At 48.7% G+C, this 17,169-nt stretch overlaps 1 protein-coding gene and 1 long non-coding RNA gene across 3 annotated transcripts in view; one reads left to right on the top strand and one right to left on the bottom strand.

The window, feature by feature from the left end:
- The window catches only part of GNAI1 (G protein subunit alpha i1), a 35,607-nt gene extending 31,583 nt beyond the window's left edge, over positions 1-4,024 (bottom strand). Inside the window, exon 1 of the mRNA XM_084811074.1 lies at positions 3,383-4,024. Coding sequence (XP_084667200.1) covers positions 3,383-3,500 — 118 coding nt within the window. The 5' untranslated portion in view covers positions 3,501-4,024. The remainder of the gene's footprint in view (positions 1-3,382) is intronic.
- LOC146340169 (uncharacterized) lies at positions 3,288-16,733 on the top strand. 2 transcript variants are annotated; one of them, XR_014784484.1, is made up of 4 exons: positions 3,297-3,434; positions 6,478-7,115; positions 12,055-12,312; positions 16,354-16,733. It is a non-coding gene; the product is annotated as an uncharacterized LOC146340169 (long non-coding RNA). The 2 variants fall into 2 exon arrangements; XR_014784483.1 differs by lacking the exons at positions 12,055-12,312; positions 16,354-16,733 and adding an exon at positions 7,639-7,981 and having other exon boundaries at positions 3,288-3,434; positions 6,478-7,526.
- Positions 16,734-17,169: the final 436 nt, after the last annotated feature.

The raw sequence follows: 17,169 nt of genomic DNA, 5'->3' as shown, positions 1-17,169 counted from the left end.
ATTCTTCAGAGATCTTTTTTTTTTTTAATTACTTTAGACCAGAATTAATCAAAGTACACTTAACTCAGTACTGGATTCATTTAGCATGTAAATCTGAAATACATTTTTAAATATTTACATGCAGAATTTCCTTAATTATGTGGAAGAAGATTCTACACACAGTTTTTCAAAAATGTCTTATAAATTTATTATATGAAATGTGGTGCATCTCTGGAATTTTAATAACCTAAAACTTATACCAAAGATGTACAACACATTCTACAGACATTTCTAGCTGGATCTCCACTAATTTGTCTACTACAGTGCAAAGAAAAACAACAGCAAAACTTCCATCTGTGAGAAAATGTTTATAGACTGCCCTATCATCAATGTTTGGAACAGGGGGTTTTTAGTTTTAGAAGACATACAGTATTTCATTAATGTTATATTAAAATCCTTAAAAAAATTCTATGAGATTAATCAAAGCCAGCCCAAACAGGGATCATTTACAGTAGTTCTGAAAGATGCTCAAACATGAGCTTTTGACAAACCTCCAAGAAGAGGAAATTCTGTGATGCAAATTATTAATGTGTACAGAATTTTTGAAGTGATTTATTACAGTAATAAAGTATAATACTATGTTTTCAGATGGTATCCCAACTTACAGTAAAAATAGAAGACAATGCTGACAGCTTTTTCCAGCACAAACAAGGAAATTAAAGCTCAATACTGGATTAGCACTAAACAGTAATTTGACCAACAAACACTTCAGTGACCAATAGAACATGCATACTTAGCAATGCCTGTCCAGTTCTTAGCAATAGTTTTTTTTTTTCTTTTCCTGCATCCTATGTATTCAGTTCAGCTTCACAAGAGTGCAAAAGAATTAAGTTTCAACTTTAAAGTGTTTCTATCAGCGTCTCACATGGCAGCCATAACATTAAAAAATGGCCCACAAAGAACATGCAAACCAGAACAGCAGTCTACATAAGAAAATTTAAGAATCACTTCATTGCAACCACATCCCTCACTATACATTCTAGCAGTTCCTAAACTTTGCAGTACAAGCAAATAGTGCTGCAGATGAGACAGGCCAATAGCTATCACAGCAACTCATTCTGAAACTCGTTTAAGAAATTGACCAAAGATCCAAAACCTGTGGGATCAAATGGTTATTTCCATTTAAAAATAAATAAATCCAAACTGAAGCCAGATCTAAAATTTTACTCAGTTCCACTGAATCTAATGAGACTCACTTCCAGGAGAAGCTGTAAATCTCATGCAATGACACACAGGAATGACACTCATTAAGAGTAGTGAAACTTACTTCTCCATAAACATGAAGATCAGGCTACAATCCTATGCACATTTACCTAACGGCAGGAGTCAGGGCTCAGCAGTGAAGTACATGCTTTGGATCCAGAAAGTGCTAGGTTCAATCCTAGCATCTTCAGGTAGGATTGGAAAAAAAATCCTAAAACCCTGGAAATCCTAAAACCCTGGAAATCCTAAAACCCTGGAAAGCTGCTGTCAAACAGTGCAGAAAACACTGAGCTAGATGGACCAATGATCTGACTCAGTATTAGGCAGTTTCCTATATACTTGGGTGTAAGCCCCACTGAAGTTGGTGGGGATCTGAGAAAACATATATTCAATCAGGCTAGAACGGCCACATTAGCCTTGACAATTTTTCTATACAAATACCACTTCAGCATATTTGGTTGTAATGCATAGGATAAATAGACCTTTTTGTCACATGTGATTGAGTTTGTATTTTTTTATACAGGATGCGATATAATTATAGGAAAGCTATCATGTGTGAAGAGGCCCTGAAATGCAGCAAAAGATATCTATGAAAAAGGTATCTATGAAAAATAAAGCACTTATGACCTTACTGTCCAGCATAAGCTTTCAAAAGCAACAACTTAAGCTGCAATCCCATGCCTGTTTAGACAGAAAATAAGTCCTACAACTCCCAGCATGCCCCAGCTAGCATGGCTGGCTGGGGAATGCTGGGAGTTGTAGGACTTTTTTTCTGCCTCAACAAGCATAGGATTGCACCTTTAATGCATCAAATATTTGAAGTGGAACTGAGAAAGCTGGAGATCTATGAACTCTTGGGGGGAGGGGGGACTAGTTTGTGTCTTCTTCCACATCAGACACTGTAACATGGTTTTACCATGCAGTAAATGCCTGTTAGTTTTCCAGATGTGCCACATCTGCAGAGATTTCCCTCTTCACCCTTACACAAATTCCATACAACATATGTGGGCCGGGGTGGGGTTAAATGTAAACATTGCAATCCTGAGCCATTCCTTATCCCGACATCATTTATCCAAATATTCTAAGAAACTTACAGCCCAAGCCTAACGCACGTTCCTGTCATATCCCCCGACACTGCGCTGAGTTAACTGCAGCCTTAATACTATCGGTGCTTCATCTAAGCAGCAGTGTGGTTGTGCTTCTGCTGTCAACAGAAACAGCCCGGCGCACATGACCATTCCGGGCAGGCAGACAATGGGGCCCAAATGACATACTGCAGTAAGGGGTACAATATGGTACTTCAGAATACAGCCCTGAAATGCATTTGTGGCTGGCCTCACGCAGCCCTGAGATGCATTTGTGGCTGGCCTCACGCAGCCCTGAGATGCATTTGTGGCTGGCCTCACGCAGCCCTGAGATGCATTTGTGGCTGGCCTCACGCAGCCCTGAGATGCATTTGTGGCTGGCCTCACGCAGCCCTGAGATGCATTTGTGGCTGGCCTCACGCAGCCCTGAGATGCATTTGTGGCTGGCCTCACGCAGCCCTGAGATGCATTTGTGGCTGGCCTCACGCAGCCCTGAGATGCATTTGTGGCTGGCCTCACGCAGCCCTGAGATGCATTTGTGGCTGGCCTCACGCAGCCCTGAGATGCATTTGTGGCTGGCCTCACGCAGCCCTGAGATGCATTTGTGGCTGGCCTACACAGACTAATAATCTCTGAAAGCACTTTAAAACACCCTAATCTTAATTAGGGTGTTCAAAACGTGGGTTCCTTCTCTGTTCAGTCTAACCTGACGACTGCACGAGAGAGAGCTTTCTTGAAGGAGGAGGAGAACGGTGAATTGTGAGGGCGGGAGTCAAAGGGTGGAAGCTGAGTACAAGGGTGTGATCTGGGGTTTAAAAAGACCCTTCGAGTTCCGCAGAGGAGGGGGGCGCACAGCGGGCGAGCAAAACTCTCCGTCAGGCCCTACGCGCCCCAGGAGCATCGTGCGCGGTTTCCGCGCCGTCGAGACCGCGATGGCAACGGGGCGGGGCGGGGGCGAAGGGAAGGGAAGGGAAGGGAAAGGAAAGCAGGGCGAGGCGAGGCGAGGCGGCGACCGAAAGCCGCCCGCGCCGGCCGGCCGGCCGGTCTCGCCTTACCCAAGAGCAGCAGCTTGACTTCCCGGGCCGCCTTCTCGCCGTCCTCCTTCAGGTTCCGGTCGATCATTTTGCTCCGCTCCACCGCCGCCTTGTCCTCTGCGCTGAGGGTGCAGCCCATCTCGGCGGGCTTGGGGCGAGGGGACGGGGGCTTCCGAAACTGAGGAAGCGGAGGGGGAGCAGCTCCTCCGCGGGTTCCCCGGGGTATTTCGACACGGGGGGGCGGCGGGGAAGAAGGGCCCCCGCTCGGAACGGGGGACGAGGGGCGCTGAGCAGCGAGCGACCGTCGGGAGTCCCGGGCTGAGCAAGCGGGAGGCACAGCCGCGGGAAGGGGCTCGGTCCGGCGCCGCACGGCCACTGGGACGGGCCTCCCCGGAGGCGGCGGCGGCGGCTCCGCCCGCCCGACGTCCCACGCCGGGCGCCCTCCCCTCCTTCGCCTGTCCTCGACGTGCCCCGCAGCGGCTCCGCGCCGCCGGCCCCTCCCGGGAAGGGCGCCGCCGGGGCCGCACGGCCGGAAGGGCTCCGCGGGCGGGGCCGCCTCCGTCCCCTCACGCCGCAGGCGAAGCGCCCAGCCTCGCTCGGCGGCGCGCCTCCGCTCTGCCCCGCGCGACGGTGCGGGCTCGCTCGGGGGGGGGGGCAGGGAGGAGAGGGGCGCATGCGCCAAGGGGAGGGCGGGGAAGCAGCCGACGTTACGGGCGGGCGGGCGGACGGTCGCTCGCCGGAAAGGGGGGGAGGGGGGAGGATGCAAACGCTGAAGGGCGGTTGCCATGGCTTCGCCGCCGCTCCCCCCCTCGCTCCTCGCCAGCGACGCCCGCGTGACCTCAGCACGCGCGTTATTCAAACCCGCGCATAAACGAGCAGCGGAGGGGAGCGTTAACGGTTCTCTGCTGCTGGGTGGGGCCGTTGCGAGCGGGGGGGCGCCGAGCGCGGGAGCGCGTCCGCTGTGCCGCCCGCGGACAGGGCCGGCGTCGCCCCGCCCGAGCCTCGCTGTGGGCGGCGGGGCCGGCCCGACCGAGGGTGTCGGGAGCGCGGGCGGCGGCCTGGCTGCTGGCGAAGGCGCTCGTAGACCGCCCCGCGCCGGTGGAGGCTGGCGGCTCCGATTGTGGCGGGGCTGAGCACCCGTTCTGGGTTTCAGCCAGAACCGGCCAGAACTCCGCTTATCCCCCTTCCTTAAAATTAATATACGTCAACCAGCCAGAACTCTGAAGGAGCCCTCCAAAACAAAGATGATCAGGGGACTGGAAACAAAGCCCTATGAAGAGAGACTGAAAGAACTGGGCATGTTTAGCCTTGAGAAGAGAAGACTGCGGGGAGATATGAGAGCACTCTTCAAGTACCTGAAAGGTTGTCACAGAGAGGAAGGCCAGGATCTCTTCTCGATCATCCCAGAGTGCAGGACACGGAATCATGGGCTCAAGTTATAGGAAGTCAGATTCCAGCTGAACATCAGGAAAAGCCTCCTGACTGTTAGAGCAATACGACAATGGAACCAATGACCCAGGGAGGTGGTGGGCTCTCCCACACTGGAGGCATTCAAGACGAGGCTGGACAGCCATTTGTCAGGGATGCTCTGACTTGAATTCCTGCATTGAGCAGGGGGTTGGACTCGATGGCCTTGTAGGCCCCTTCCAACCCTACTATTCTGTGATTCTGTGCTATGATTCTAAGGTGCTACCTAGAACCTGAACTTTGCCTTGCTTGATGTATTGATCTGGGGCTCTGATTCTGTCAGGTCCCAGTCAAATTAGATTATTTTATATTACCAAGATGAAACAAAGCCACTTGTGCAAAAGAATGACAGTTTGTTGTTGGAAAATAGATGCAGAATAAGAATAAATATGCAAAGAACTTCACACCCTTAATCAGCGAATGAAGCTGTCACAGCTGATACGTCTATCTGAGTCCCCAAGATGGACTAGAAGTCGTTCCTCTAGGACCGGCAAAAGTTCTCCAAGCTGGTAGCATGTATATTCCCCCTTGGAGTAAGACCAGAGACGCAAACCAGCCTGCTTGATTTTATGGGGTTCCCTCAGTTTAATTCAGGAGCTGACAGGCTGCCTCTGCCCACCTGGGGGGGGGGGGGTCAGTTTCCCATGGGAAGCGAAACCTGTCTTATCTCAGGATGAACTAATACAGCTGGCCAGAACAGCTCCAAGGTAAAGTGAATTACTGATCTGTGTGAAAGGCCTATTTAATTAACTATAAAGCTGCTGGCTAGGCCAAACTACACAGGTCTCTAGGTAGCTGCCAAAAGCATATAGGAATGCTGTGAAGTCCACAGTTTTAGCTGATCTCAGAACATGGAAGCTCCATAGGCAATTGAGAGAGAAAAAAGGCAGATATCATGGGAAGAACATAATTCCCCCACCCCAGGGAATAGTAGTACTGGCCTAAGTGACTAAAGCTTCATAGGACATCCCCAACACCTCACTCCAACTCAAAGGCTGTCACAGAGAGGAAGGCCAGGATCTCTTCTCCATCACCCCAGAGTGCAGGATATGGAATAATGGGCTCAAGTTACAGGAAGCCAGATTCCGGCTGAACATCAGGAAAAAAATCCTGACTGTGAGAGCAATACGACAATGGAACCAATGACCTAGGGAGGTGGTGGGCTCTCCCACACTGGAGGCCTTCAAGACGAGGCTGGACAGCCATCTGTCAGGGATGCTCTGACTTGGATTCCTGCATTGAGCAGGGGGTTGGACTCGATGGCCTTGTAGGCCCCTTCCAACCCTACTATTCTATGATTCTATGAAAACGCCGAATCCTGCCCTCCAATAGGTCCAGCACTTGGGATGGCCCGTTAGGTTTCTGGCTGGTTCTGACTGAAACCCAGAGTGGATGCTCAGCCCCGCCGAAATCAGAGCCGCCAGCCTCCACTGACCCAAGTGGAGGTCAGAGTCGGGGCGTCTCCGCACCAGGCTGACATCCTGCATTTCAGACGGGGCTTTCTGCTTCCGTTTTAAATGCAGGATCACAACAGACCCCCTTTACACGCACTCCCTTCCCCGTCTCCCCTGCCCCTTTCTCCTGTAGCTGAGTCTTCCCTTGTCTTCCATTGGTCTAACTCCTCTTCTTCCCGCTTCTCCTCTTTTCAGGAGGGAACTGAAGCGGAACACAACACAAGGGAGCAATTGGATAGCTCATCATCTGCGACCTATTTAAAAACGGAGCAAAGGGCATTTAGGGCAGGAGATGCCCTGGGGGGACACGGCGTCATGTGAAGACCCCGCAAATGCCCGTGAAGGAGCCATCTCAATCCCAGGATGAAAGCCCGGTGTGAAGGAGCCCCAAGACAAGACGGCTTTATTGTAACCACCAGTACTGAAAAGGGGATAATAGAGGATTTCCTGCCTAGTAGTATTCGCTAGGTGCTCTGCAAAGGGGACGGTGTAAAAGCCGGAACAGGCCAGAACGGCCCCTTTATATTAAAAAAAAACACGTATGCCACGAATAGTGGCATGTGCTAGAAACATTTGAGAACAATATTTTAGGACTAATCCCCTTGCAATATTAGATTATTATTATTAACCCCATAATGCCCAGAACACATCAGGAATGGAATGGCACAGAACGGACACTTCCGAAGGAGCGAAATCAGCCAAACTCACCAGTCACTCTGAACTCCATGGCAGGGATGCAATACGCCACGAAACGTCCACAGAAACCGTGTTCCGATAGCCATCCTGGGCCATAGTCTGTATTCCGAAAAACACGCTGGAACAGCATCTTCCGAGTGAGTCAAATCAAACTCACCAGTCACACCGGACTAGATGGGACTTACATAATAATCTCCAAAACTTTCATGGAAATCACATTTCAATAGCCTTTCCAGGCCATAGTCCGTATTGTGCAAAACAGGCTGGAACAGCAACTTCTGAGTGAGCCAAATCAACCAAACTCACTAGTCACACGTTAGTAGGTAGGACAGATGTAATAAGCTCCCAAACCTCCAAGGAAACCATGTCAGTAGCTGTTCTGGGCTATAGTCTGTATTGTGCAAAACAGTCTGGAATAGCAACTTCCGAGTGAGCAAAATGAGCCACAAACTGTTGTGGGGAAATAGTCTAGAAGGGCAACTTCTGAGGGAGTGAAATTAACCAAATACACCACTGTCATTTTATTAGATGGAATTGACGCAGTTAGGGTGCAATCCTACGCATGTTTAGACAGAGAAAAGGCCTACAACTCCTAGCATTCCCCAGCCGGCTGGGGAATGCTGGGAGTTGTAGGCCTTTTCTCTGTCTAAACATGCGTAGGATTGCGCCCTTAATCATGAAATCTCCACAGAATCCAGAGGGAAGATCATCAAAGACCATTTCCAACAGAAGCCCATAGGTATGGTGTGGTTTATGCTTAAAATATCAGACTAGGATGGGGGAGACTCCCTCACTCCTGAATCTTAAAATGACCTTTGGCCATTCACATCTCTCAGCCTAACAAACCACACAGGGTTGTTGCAAGGACAAAATTGGGGGAGACCATTATATTTCACCATGTGCTCCTTGAAGTAGGTGGGATATAAATGTAGCAATTAAATAAATATGTTGCCAGAGGCATGATGTAAAGACCGGGTTCAGACATCATGATAACCCACAATATCGTTATCGTGTCATCTGTTGGGTTTTTTTAGTTTTTTTACGCACAATGGCATATTTGGCCGAAATAACTCACGCTGCTAACCCACAGTCTGCATTAGGGGTTATTTAACCCACTGTGGGTTATCATGTCTCTGGTGATCACTGTGGATTATTTTGGCCACCTACAGAATTGTGCCGCAAGAGCATTTGAGATTGCTGCCGCTCTGCTCCTTTCAGGCAGCCTGTATTTGTTGCATGTGGGATTTTCCCTCTTCTGGGGTAATTCTGCAGGGTTTTGCTGATGCGTCAGGTGCCTCCCCAACTAGGAGTGGGTGTGTGTGAAGTTTGGTCCTGATCCTGCAAACTTCCAAGGGTTTAATTGTGCCACCCCCTTTTTGGTGCACACTGGGATTTTGCGCCTTGTAGCCCCTGCTGTGATGTAAAGAATGGCTATTGAGTTTCAGGGGTATCTCTTACAAGCACATGAACAAGACACATGATATTATAACATGGGAATAAAGCAACCTAGCCTAGTCCAAAATTCATAGGTCTAATTCATGTTGCACAAACAAATTGAGAAGTCATACAAGATATTCTGATACCACTTCCTGACAATGGACGGTCTGGTGAACTGGTCCCTTTGATTTCAGTGGGTCTACTCTAAGCACTGGAAAGTCCTGGGATCCAACTCTGTATTTTTAGGATCTTCCTGGGAAGCTAAGATGGTGGGGCTTGGGAGGCTGGCAGAGGACTGGGAAGACAGGTGGAATTAATACTGGGAACTGGAAGGCTGGGCAGACCAGCAAGGAGCAGGGGAAGGCAGTGGAGCAACAGTGGAGGACTGTAAGAGCAGCAGACTCCCGAGGCTAGGGTGCAGGGGGAGGAGGTGTGAGTGTGTTAAGGGCCCTTCACACTGGGCTTTTATCCTGCGACTGAGATTGCTCCTTCATGGAAGTTTGCGGGGTCTTTGCATGATGCTGTGATCATCCCAGGCATCTCCTTTAAACTTCTCACAAGGAACATTCCACAGGGGCATTGTGGGTAATTAACAGGGTATCCTGCAGGCTGAGAGAAAGCATCTTTCAAAGAGCAGCCCAGGCAAGGCATCTGTAGTAGGCCCTGGTGGGGGTAGTCTCGGGCTCTGGCAGCTGCCAGAGGGTGCTGAGTGCTGATGCCAGGCCTGGAACCACCACTGAATAGGGATGGCGGAGAAATCCGCCACAGACTCCAGTGAGGCTGGACTCTAAAGAATCCATGGCGGAACGGACTACCCCCAACACCACCCCCGGAATCCCCCCGGAACGGACCTACCTTGTGTTGGCCGTCCGGGCTGCTGTGGCTGCAAATGGCAGCCGGCGTAGTGGCCACCATTTGCGTCCCTATGCTAGGCCATGATAGGCTACGTATTTATTTACATAGCCTATCACAGCTAAAGCAGGGACGCAAATGGCCATTTGCATCCACAGCAGCCCGGCAGCAGATGGAGGCCCCGCTGTGGATTGGCCCAGCCAGCGGCTCTGCGGACTGGCTGAGGAGTGGAGCCAGCCAGGCAGGATTCCAGGGGGGAGGACCGGATCACCTCCCCCCCATTGAGGATTCTGGGGGGGGGGGACCGGATCGCCGCCCCACCGTGCAGACCCCAGCGGAGCAAGGTAAGTGGGGTTTCGTACACCACTACCACTGAAATGCCTTGGAACGGGTTGCAGTTCTGCTCCTGTGCTAGGAAGCTTCCTGATAAAGCCTTATGTGGTCACACAGGCATTTGTTACATCCAGATTGGATTACTACAACACGCTGTCTGTGGGGCTGCCTTTGAAGAGTCCCTGAAAACGTCGGCTGGCCAGAATGCAGCAAAATCCTTGGGAGTGTATAACACCTAGTTACAACAGTTGCATTTGTTTCAAACTGGCTTCTGGGTAGGGATGTCAGAGAATTCCACCACGGAACTCGGGGAGGCTGAATGCCAGTGCATTCGGCCCCCCGAAATCAGTGGCGGAATGGCCTGGCCCCCCCGGGACAAGACTTACCTGGGGCGGATCTTCCGGGCGGCGGCGGCTCCGGCAGCGGTTCGGCGGCGGCGGCGGTGGTGGATGGACTTCCGACCAGCTGCCACCGCCGCCATTTCCAGTTTAAAAAAAAAAAAAAAGACATGATAGGCTTCGCAAAGATTTACATAGCCTATCACGGCTAGGTTTAAAAAAAAAAAAAACCGTGACAGGCTACGTAAATGTTTACGTAGCCTATCACATCTGACTAAAAAAAAAACGCGCGTACGCAAATGGCGGCCATGGCCGCCGCCATTTGCGTTCCTTATTTTGGCACATCTTAGCCTACGTCAAGATTTACGTAGACTAAGATGGCGAAAATAAGGGGAACGCAAATAGCGTAGCGTCCTTATTTGCGTTCCTTATTTTGGCACGTCTTAGTCTACGTCAAGATTTACATAGACTAAGACTAAATAGCGTAGCATCCTTATTTGCGTTCCTTATTTTGGCACATCTTAGCCTACGTCAAGATTTACGTAGACTAAGATGGCGAAAATAAGGGGAACGCAAATAGCGTAGCGTCCTTATTTGCGTTCCTTATTTTGGCACGTCTTAGTCTACGTCAAGATTTACATAGACTAAGACTAAATAGCGTAGCGTCCTTATTTGCGTTCCTTCTTTTGGCACGTCTTAGTCTACGTCAAGATTTACGTAGACGAAGACAGCGAAAATAAGGGGAACGCAAATAGTGTAGCGTCTGCTACGCTATTTGCGTTCCCCTTATTTTCGCAGTCTTAGTCTACGTAAATCTTGACGTAGACTAAGACGTGCCAAAAGAAGGAACGCAAATGGCGGCAGCTGGCACGGTACGCTGCCATTTGCGTACGCGTGTTGTTTTTTAGTCAGACGTGATAGGCTACGTAAACGTTTACGTAGCCTATCACGGCTGACTGCAGGGACGCAAACGGCTACAGCCGCCATTTGCATCCCTGCTAGCCAGCGGCCAGATGTCCGGCTGCTGGCAGAGCCGGCCTGCGGCTCCGCAAAATCCCTGTGGAGCGGAGCCAGCCGGCCAGGGTTCCTGGGGGAGGGACGGAACGCCTCCCCCCCAACATCAACATAATCCGCGAACAGGTAAGTGACTTTCGTACATCCCTACTTCTGGGCACAATTCAAAGTTCTGGTTATCATCCCCCCACCCCGTTTTTTCCAGATTTCAAAGATGAGTGCCATTGCTTACATAGCCATAACAGCACCATCCGCACACAAGAAGGAGGCTCAGGGAAATCCCACCCTTTGCAGGAGATTCGCAACATATTTAGGAAAAAGCCCTAAAGCCCTTTTCCCTGCCAAATCTTGACAAGGACTGAGTGTGCTCAGCGAGCATGGAATACTGACTGAATGTGTGAGGGGAGGGGGACATCTGGGGATAGGGTGGAGAGGGAATGCTATGGCGTATCCTGGAAGAGTGCATATCTGGCTGACTGGAACCCTGACCAGGAGCGCTCCACACTCTAGCATATTGTACTGTACATGATATTTAATTGTACCAACTTTATTTGACTTAGGTGAGGGATACAGTAGCTGTTTAATGAGAAAGGCATTCTTTAGGGTCCAGCTGTATTATTTGGTTTGATTTTGTTGTAGTTAGCCCTGTTACTCAGTTCAATGAAATGGGTTGATCAGTCGAATGGAGTAGGAGGGAGCAAATCTCCTTCTCCCAAGTGTGAGATTTCCAGAGGAGGAGGATGAAAATGAATGAATGGGGGGTGAGGGAGGGAAGGCTGTACTTGAAAAAAAACACGTATGTAGTATGGTAAACTGGCTGTCCCTCTTCCTTGTCCAGAATGGTGGATGGGTGGCAACAACATGCCACAAGTCACTCCTTGTTGTACTCATCCTGGCAGTGCATTCTCCTGCTTTATGTATGTTCAGCCCTGACAGAGAGAAACCAGAAGCTACACTTTTGATGCTCATGACCTCATAAGTATTTAGACATTGTGGCCTGGCGTCGTTCTGTTCCCTTAGGATGACAAATGTCAAAGCCTTGAGTCTGGCTTCTGAGAAGAAACCTCATGTGGGCTTCTTTCTTACTTTTGTTTGTGTATAGGGTGAAGCTTAGGTGAGAAAAGAGCACCCTGAAGAACAACATGGGGCATACAGCGGATCCCCTGAGTTTGAGTCAACACAGTGGAAGAAAAAGGAACCGAAAAGAAGTGGGATCATGCTTCACATCAGCTCTACTCCCTGTAGGATGACTTTGCCTCTGGGACCATCACAAGCAAGAGCATTCCAAATAGGAGATGGAATCATTGGACTGAGATGTTATGAAGGGATCTGCCGGGACCAGCCCCAACCTCCCTGTGAGGTAGGACACTCAAGACCCGTTCCTGGCTCTCCTTCCAAAAATAGGACTGGCCAAACGCAGACTTCCAGTCCCCCAAAATACCCAGGAGCCACCCTCCTAAGCCAAGAGCACTGAAATTAGCACTGAGGTCATGCAGAGAAATCACACCAACTAAAGGTTTGATAAAGGTCTATTAAGATAAAAATAGAGGGGTGGAGGGAAAGGGAAGAGTGGAAGTAGCAAGTCACACAAAAGGGTACAGGGATACAGTGGCACTACAGATCCAAGTCCCTTTCAGTCCAAAGTGCCACTCTTGTCTGAAAGAGAAAGGTGGACTAAGAAGGTGTCCAGTACAAAATATCCCAAAGAAGGTGCTCTGCCAGCAAGTGGCTAATGTGGGAAGCAGAACAATGAAAAGGAGAAAGGAGGGATCTCCCACTGAATATCCTTGGTGAGGCAACATGACATTGCCTAGAAGAAGATACAAAATAGCAATAAAACAAGTCAGATAAAAACAAGATAAAACAAGACAAAAACAAAAAAAGCAACTCAGATAAAAGTCAAGATAAAATCAGCACATAATAAAACCAGGAGTAAAAACATCAGCAGGGATGAAACAATATAAAGACCTAAAAGCACTAAAACATAGTTCTTGAAAGTAGGGATGTACAAAACTCACCTTTTCGTGGAATCTTTCATGGTGTGGGAGGGAAGCACTCCGTCCCTCCCCCCGGAATCCTCGACAGGGGGGGAGGCGATCCGGTCCTCCCCCCCCGGAATTCTCGATGGCCAGCAGCTCCGGCAGCGGCAGCTCCGGCGGCTGGTCTCCTGGCCGGCCGTGGCCGGGCTGCTGCCACCACCATTGCCATCCTGGCTTGCAGCCATGATAGGGTACGTAAGAATTTACGTAGCCTATCACAGCTGGGTAAAAAAAAACAACACACCAGCATACGCAAATGGCGGCGGCTACGGCAGCCGCCATTTGCGTGCCCTATTTTTCGACGATTTATCTTATGTAAATATAGCGTAGTGGGCGCTATTTGCGTTCCCCTTTTTTTCACTGTTTTACGTAAATATTTACGTAAGATAAGTCGGCGAAAAATAGGGCACACAAATGGCGGCTGTCGTAGCCGCTGCCATTTGTGTATGCTCAGTTTTTTGTTTTGTTTTTAACCCAGCCGTGATAGGCTATGTAAATTCTTACGTACCCTATCACGGCTGCAAGCCAGGACGGCAATGGCGGCGGAAGCAGCCCAGCTGCGGCTGGCCAGGAGACCAGCCGCCGGAGCCGCCGAATCCGCCGCCACTACCGAATCCGCCGCATCCGCCTCAGGTAAGTACCGTCCCGGGGGGATTCCGCAGGGGGGGGCAGGAGGACGTTCCGCCACGGATTCTGGGGGGCCGGATTCTAAAGAATCTGGCCTCACTGGAATCCGTGGCGGAATTCTCTGCCATCCCTACTTGAAAGGTAAAAAAATGTCTTCACCTGGTGCCAAGAAGACAACAACATAGGCACCATGAAAGTCTACCTGGGAAAAGCATTCCACAGACAGTGGGTGATGGGTGGGTGATTCTGCTGAACAAATTTGTGTCTAAAGTAGTGATGACAAACATTTCCCTGATGGAGTCTCCCTTGTATGTTTAACTGCAAGGTAAAAAATGCCCAGTATCTTCTGTTTAACCCTCTCAATATGAAAAGCAGGTGGCTTTTGCTTGGATCCCCTGCCAGCAAGCCCTTCAGCATTAATTCCATGGTCTCTGATGAGGATTTATAGAGTTCCTGAATGGATCAGGCCGGTGTGTGGAGGCTGAATGACCCACTTTGCCGACAGAGCATGACTACAGACAGGCAACAGAAAGCCATGGAGCTCAGCCTATCCAAGGACACCCTCCTGCTGGAAGCTGCTCCATGGATTCAGGACAAGAAGGGAAGATATGCCATAGCTACTTCCTGCCTTCTCTAGGGCACTACATCTGCCCACTGCCCCCCTCAGGATGGAACCTGTCCCCACAACTTAAAGAAGGGACCAGGCACCACAGACCCAGACCCCAGCATCAGTGAGTTTCTCCAGAATTTACCCAACTGTGGGTATTTGCTGTTTCAGTTCCCATGCAGAAAACTCCATGAAAGGCTATCCTCAGAATTTGAGCCCATGACTGAGTAGAGGCTTGCTTTTTCTTGTAGAACAAAAGAAAAAGCCAGAAGCTATAGTGAGGGAAGGACTGGTTCAGGCTGGTTCGAGGGCAATACATTGGGTGTACCCACTCACAGCCCTGTATTTGCAAGGCTGTTCACTAGGGGTGTTGAACCTCTTTCAGACAGAGAGCCACATTTGACTTAGGAGATGCCCTTGGGGGCTGCATTCCAGTGGTGGGCAGGGTCAAAAGCAAAAGGGGAGGGGCCAAAAATTGGCCAGCATATTTCCGCTGAAAGGTCTTGCAGCCAGTAACGAAGCCTTCGGAAAGGCATTTCAACCTTTCAGAAAAAACTGTACAAAAGCCGGAAAATCATCAAATGTTAGGTGGTCAGGGGGGAGGGGTCAGGGGAGGGGTGTGGCCATCTGGGGAACCCTGGTGGGCTGAATTGGGACCCCAGGAGGGCTAGATCGGCTCCCAAGCCTGAGGTTCTGCACTCCTGCCTTTCAGGAAGGCTGCCCATCTTCACCTTTCAGTAGTTATATCTGTGATAACACTATGATATCTATGATAACACTGATATACTTGGCTGGCCTGCATTTCCAGACTCCTGCTAACTGTTCCACACTTTTTTTTCTCAATTGAAATTGGAGGTAGAAGTCGTTGTGATGTGGAAAAAGTCACTTGGAGGGTATAAAGAAAAAGTCGAGCACATTCACAAGAACAGGAAAGAGAAAAAGGGAGTCGAATGTCATCAGCAGAACAAGTGATAGTGCAAACTGAAAGAAGTAACAATTTTTCCCAAGAGGTCAAGTATACAAGGTGAAAAGGATTGAGAGCCTAGAGCAACCCTGACATTGGATTAGACGACATTATGTGGGGTTTATTTGATTGGCTTCTAAATCACACAGGACGCCTATGTGTGTAGAACAGGCACCCTGCTTTAGACTTTCAGTTCCAATGTCGTGGATGAGAGCGGTGGTAGAGATGAGACCAGTGGGCATGCACCCGCTTTCCACCTCACACAACTGGAATCGCGTGAGTAATGAATGCCTAAAGAGGACTTGAGTAGACATCATCATTCAGAGACAGAGGAATGTCCAAAAATGAAGATCCCTCAAAGATATGGTTTGCATTTCAATATCAGGGGATCATGGGTTAGGAACGCAATTGCCCAAGACACTTAGATTTACATTTTAAAGAAGGGCTATGATTCTGGACCAAAATATCCCTGCACCAACCCCTTTCTATAAGCAGGATAAGATGGGCACCTTGGAAAATATGCATATGTTTACTTAATTTGCATATTGATTCATTATAATTATATGGTGACTATGTGCCGCAAGCCTGAACAAAGCCTTTTTTCCCCCAGTCGAAACATTTTACTTCAGATGTTAACGTAGCATCTTGTATGTGTTTTGTGTGTCTTAGTTTTTTGAAATAGTCTCTGGAAATAGCTATTTGCATTCATAAAATCATAATGTCCGTAAGATCAGTGTGTGCTACTTTATACAAACTAATGTGACAATTTTATTCTCTATGAGAGATAGCAACCCCAAAACTGGCTCAGAAAACTACATCATCCATCCTGCCCTGTGTAAGATCTGTTGCTGTAGATAAAGATTCTGGAATTCAGGGAATGTCCACAACCATCTTTGCCTCTGGTCTGACAACTGTGGGACACTAGGTCATATTTAGGACAGGAGCTATCTGTTGCTGACCCCTCATCTAAGGAAATGACACAAGCAATACACCATCCCTTTATGTCATTCTTTTGCCATGTCAAGGATTACCTGCTGTCATTTCTGCAGAATGCTTGAAGTAACCAAACGACACGGAAAATTGCAATATAAATTACATGAAATGAGCTCCTTATTTGTTTATTATATGTAATTACATTTTTATCCCACATTTCTTTTATTCTAGAACTCAAGGTGCTACATGGGATTCCCAGGTGGTCACCCCTCCAAGCAACGACCAGACCGAGACCTGCTTAGGTGGTTGCTTCATGTGCCTTCAGATCATAGCCTGGAACTGTTTGAGAACTTTTTTGGACCAGCACATACTTCCCTTCACAGCAGGAGTTTGGATTAGGTTATTTCTGGCCTTTTCTAGCCCTGAGATTGCACAAATACTGACATATTCAGTTACCCAATTACACAAAAGAAGTGCCATCCTTCGGGGGAATCTTTAGTGGCAAGCTCCAGTAATTGTAATAGGTTTTGTGTCCGCACAACATTCTGAGAAGTGGGTGACCTGTAATTAAATAATGTTAAATAAATAAATAAATCTGTGTTGGAAATTCACATTCTTGGGCTAAAATTTTTCTGAAAACTTGTTCAAAAGCAAAGGTAATGAAGCTTAAACCACCCATCAGTCACTTCAGGCTATACAATCATCTAGGTGGCACAGTTTGATGCCAGTTCATTAACTGCAGAACTCAGCTGGTATCCACTTGTTTCGACATCATAGCTCACTAAGGGCTATTTTTCCCCATGTAATGCGTTTTGTTCAGTGAAATTATCTCGTAAGTTGTTCTCGTGATGAAAACCATGATGTAAGGAGGACTTGTAGCTATGCCTCCTCAGTGATGCAGTCCACATTAGGATTGCTCAGTGTAGCTAGGTAATTTTAGACCCTGGATTTAATTATCTTCGAGTGTGTATGTGTGTGGGGGTGCTTTCCGACGGTCATGTGTATTACTTCAGTTGCAAAGCACACAACAAACATTTCTTTCCCCAC

This window comes from Heloderma suspectum, chromosome 7 (assembly GCF_057233095.1).
Source record: "Heloderma suspectum isolate Gila_16-S chromosome 7, 16-S_ref, whole genome shotgun sequence".
NCBI classification, from domain to species: domain Eukaryota; kingdom Metazoa; phylum Chordata; class Lepidosauria; order Squamata; family Helodermatidae; genus Heloderma; species Heloderma suspectum.
Note: the sequence above shows the minus strand (reverse complement) of the source record. Positions and strands in the feature narration are given on the sequence as shown.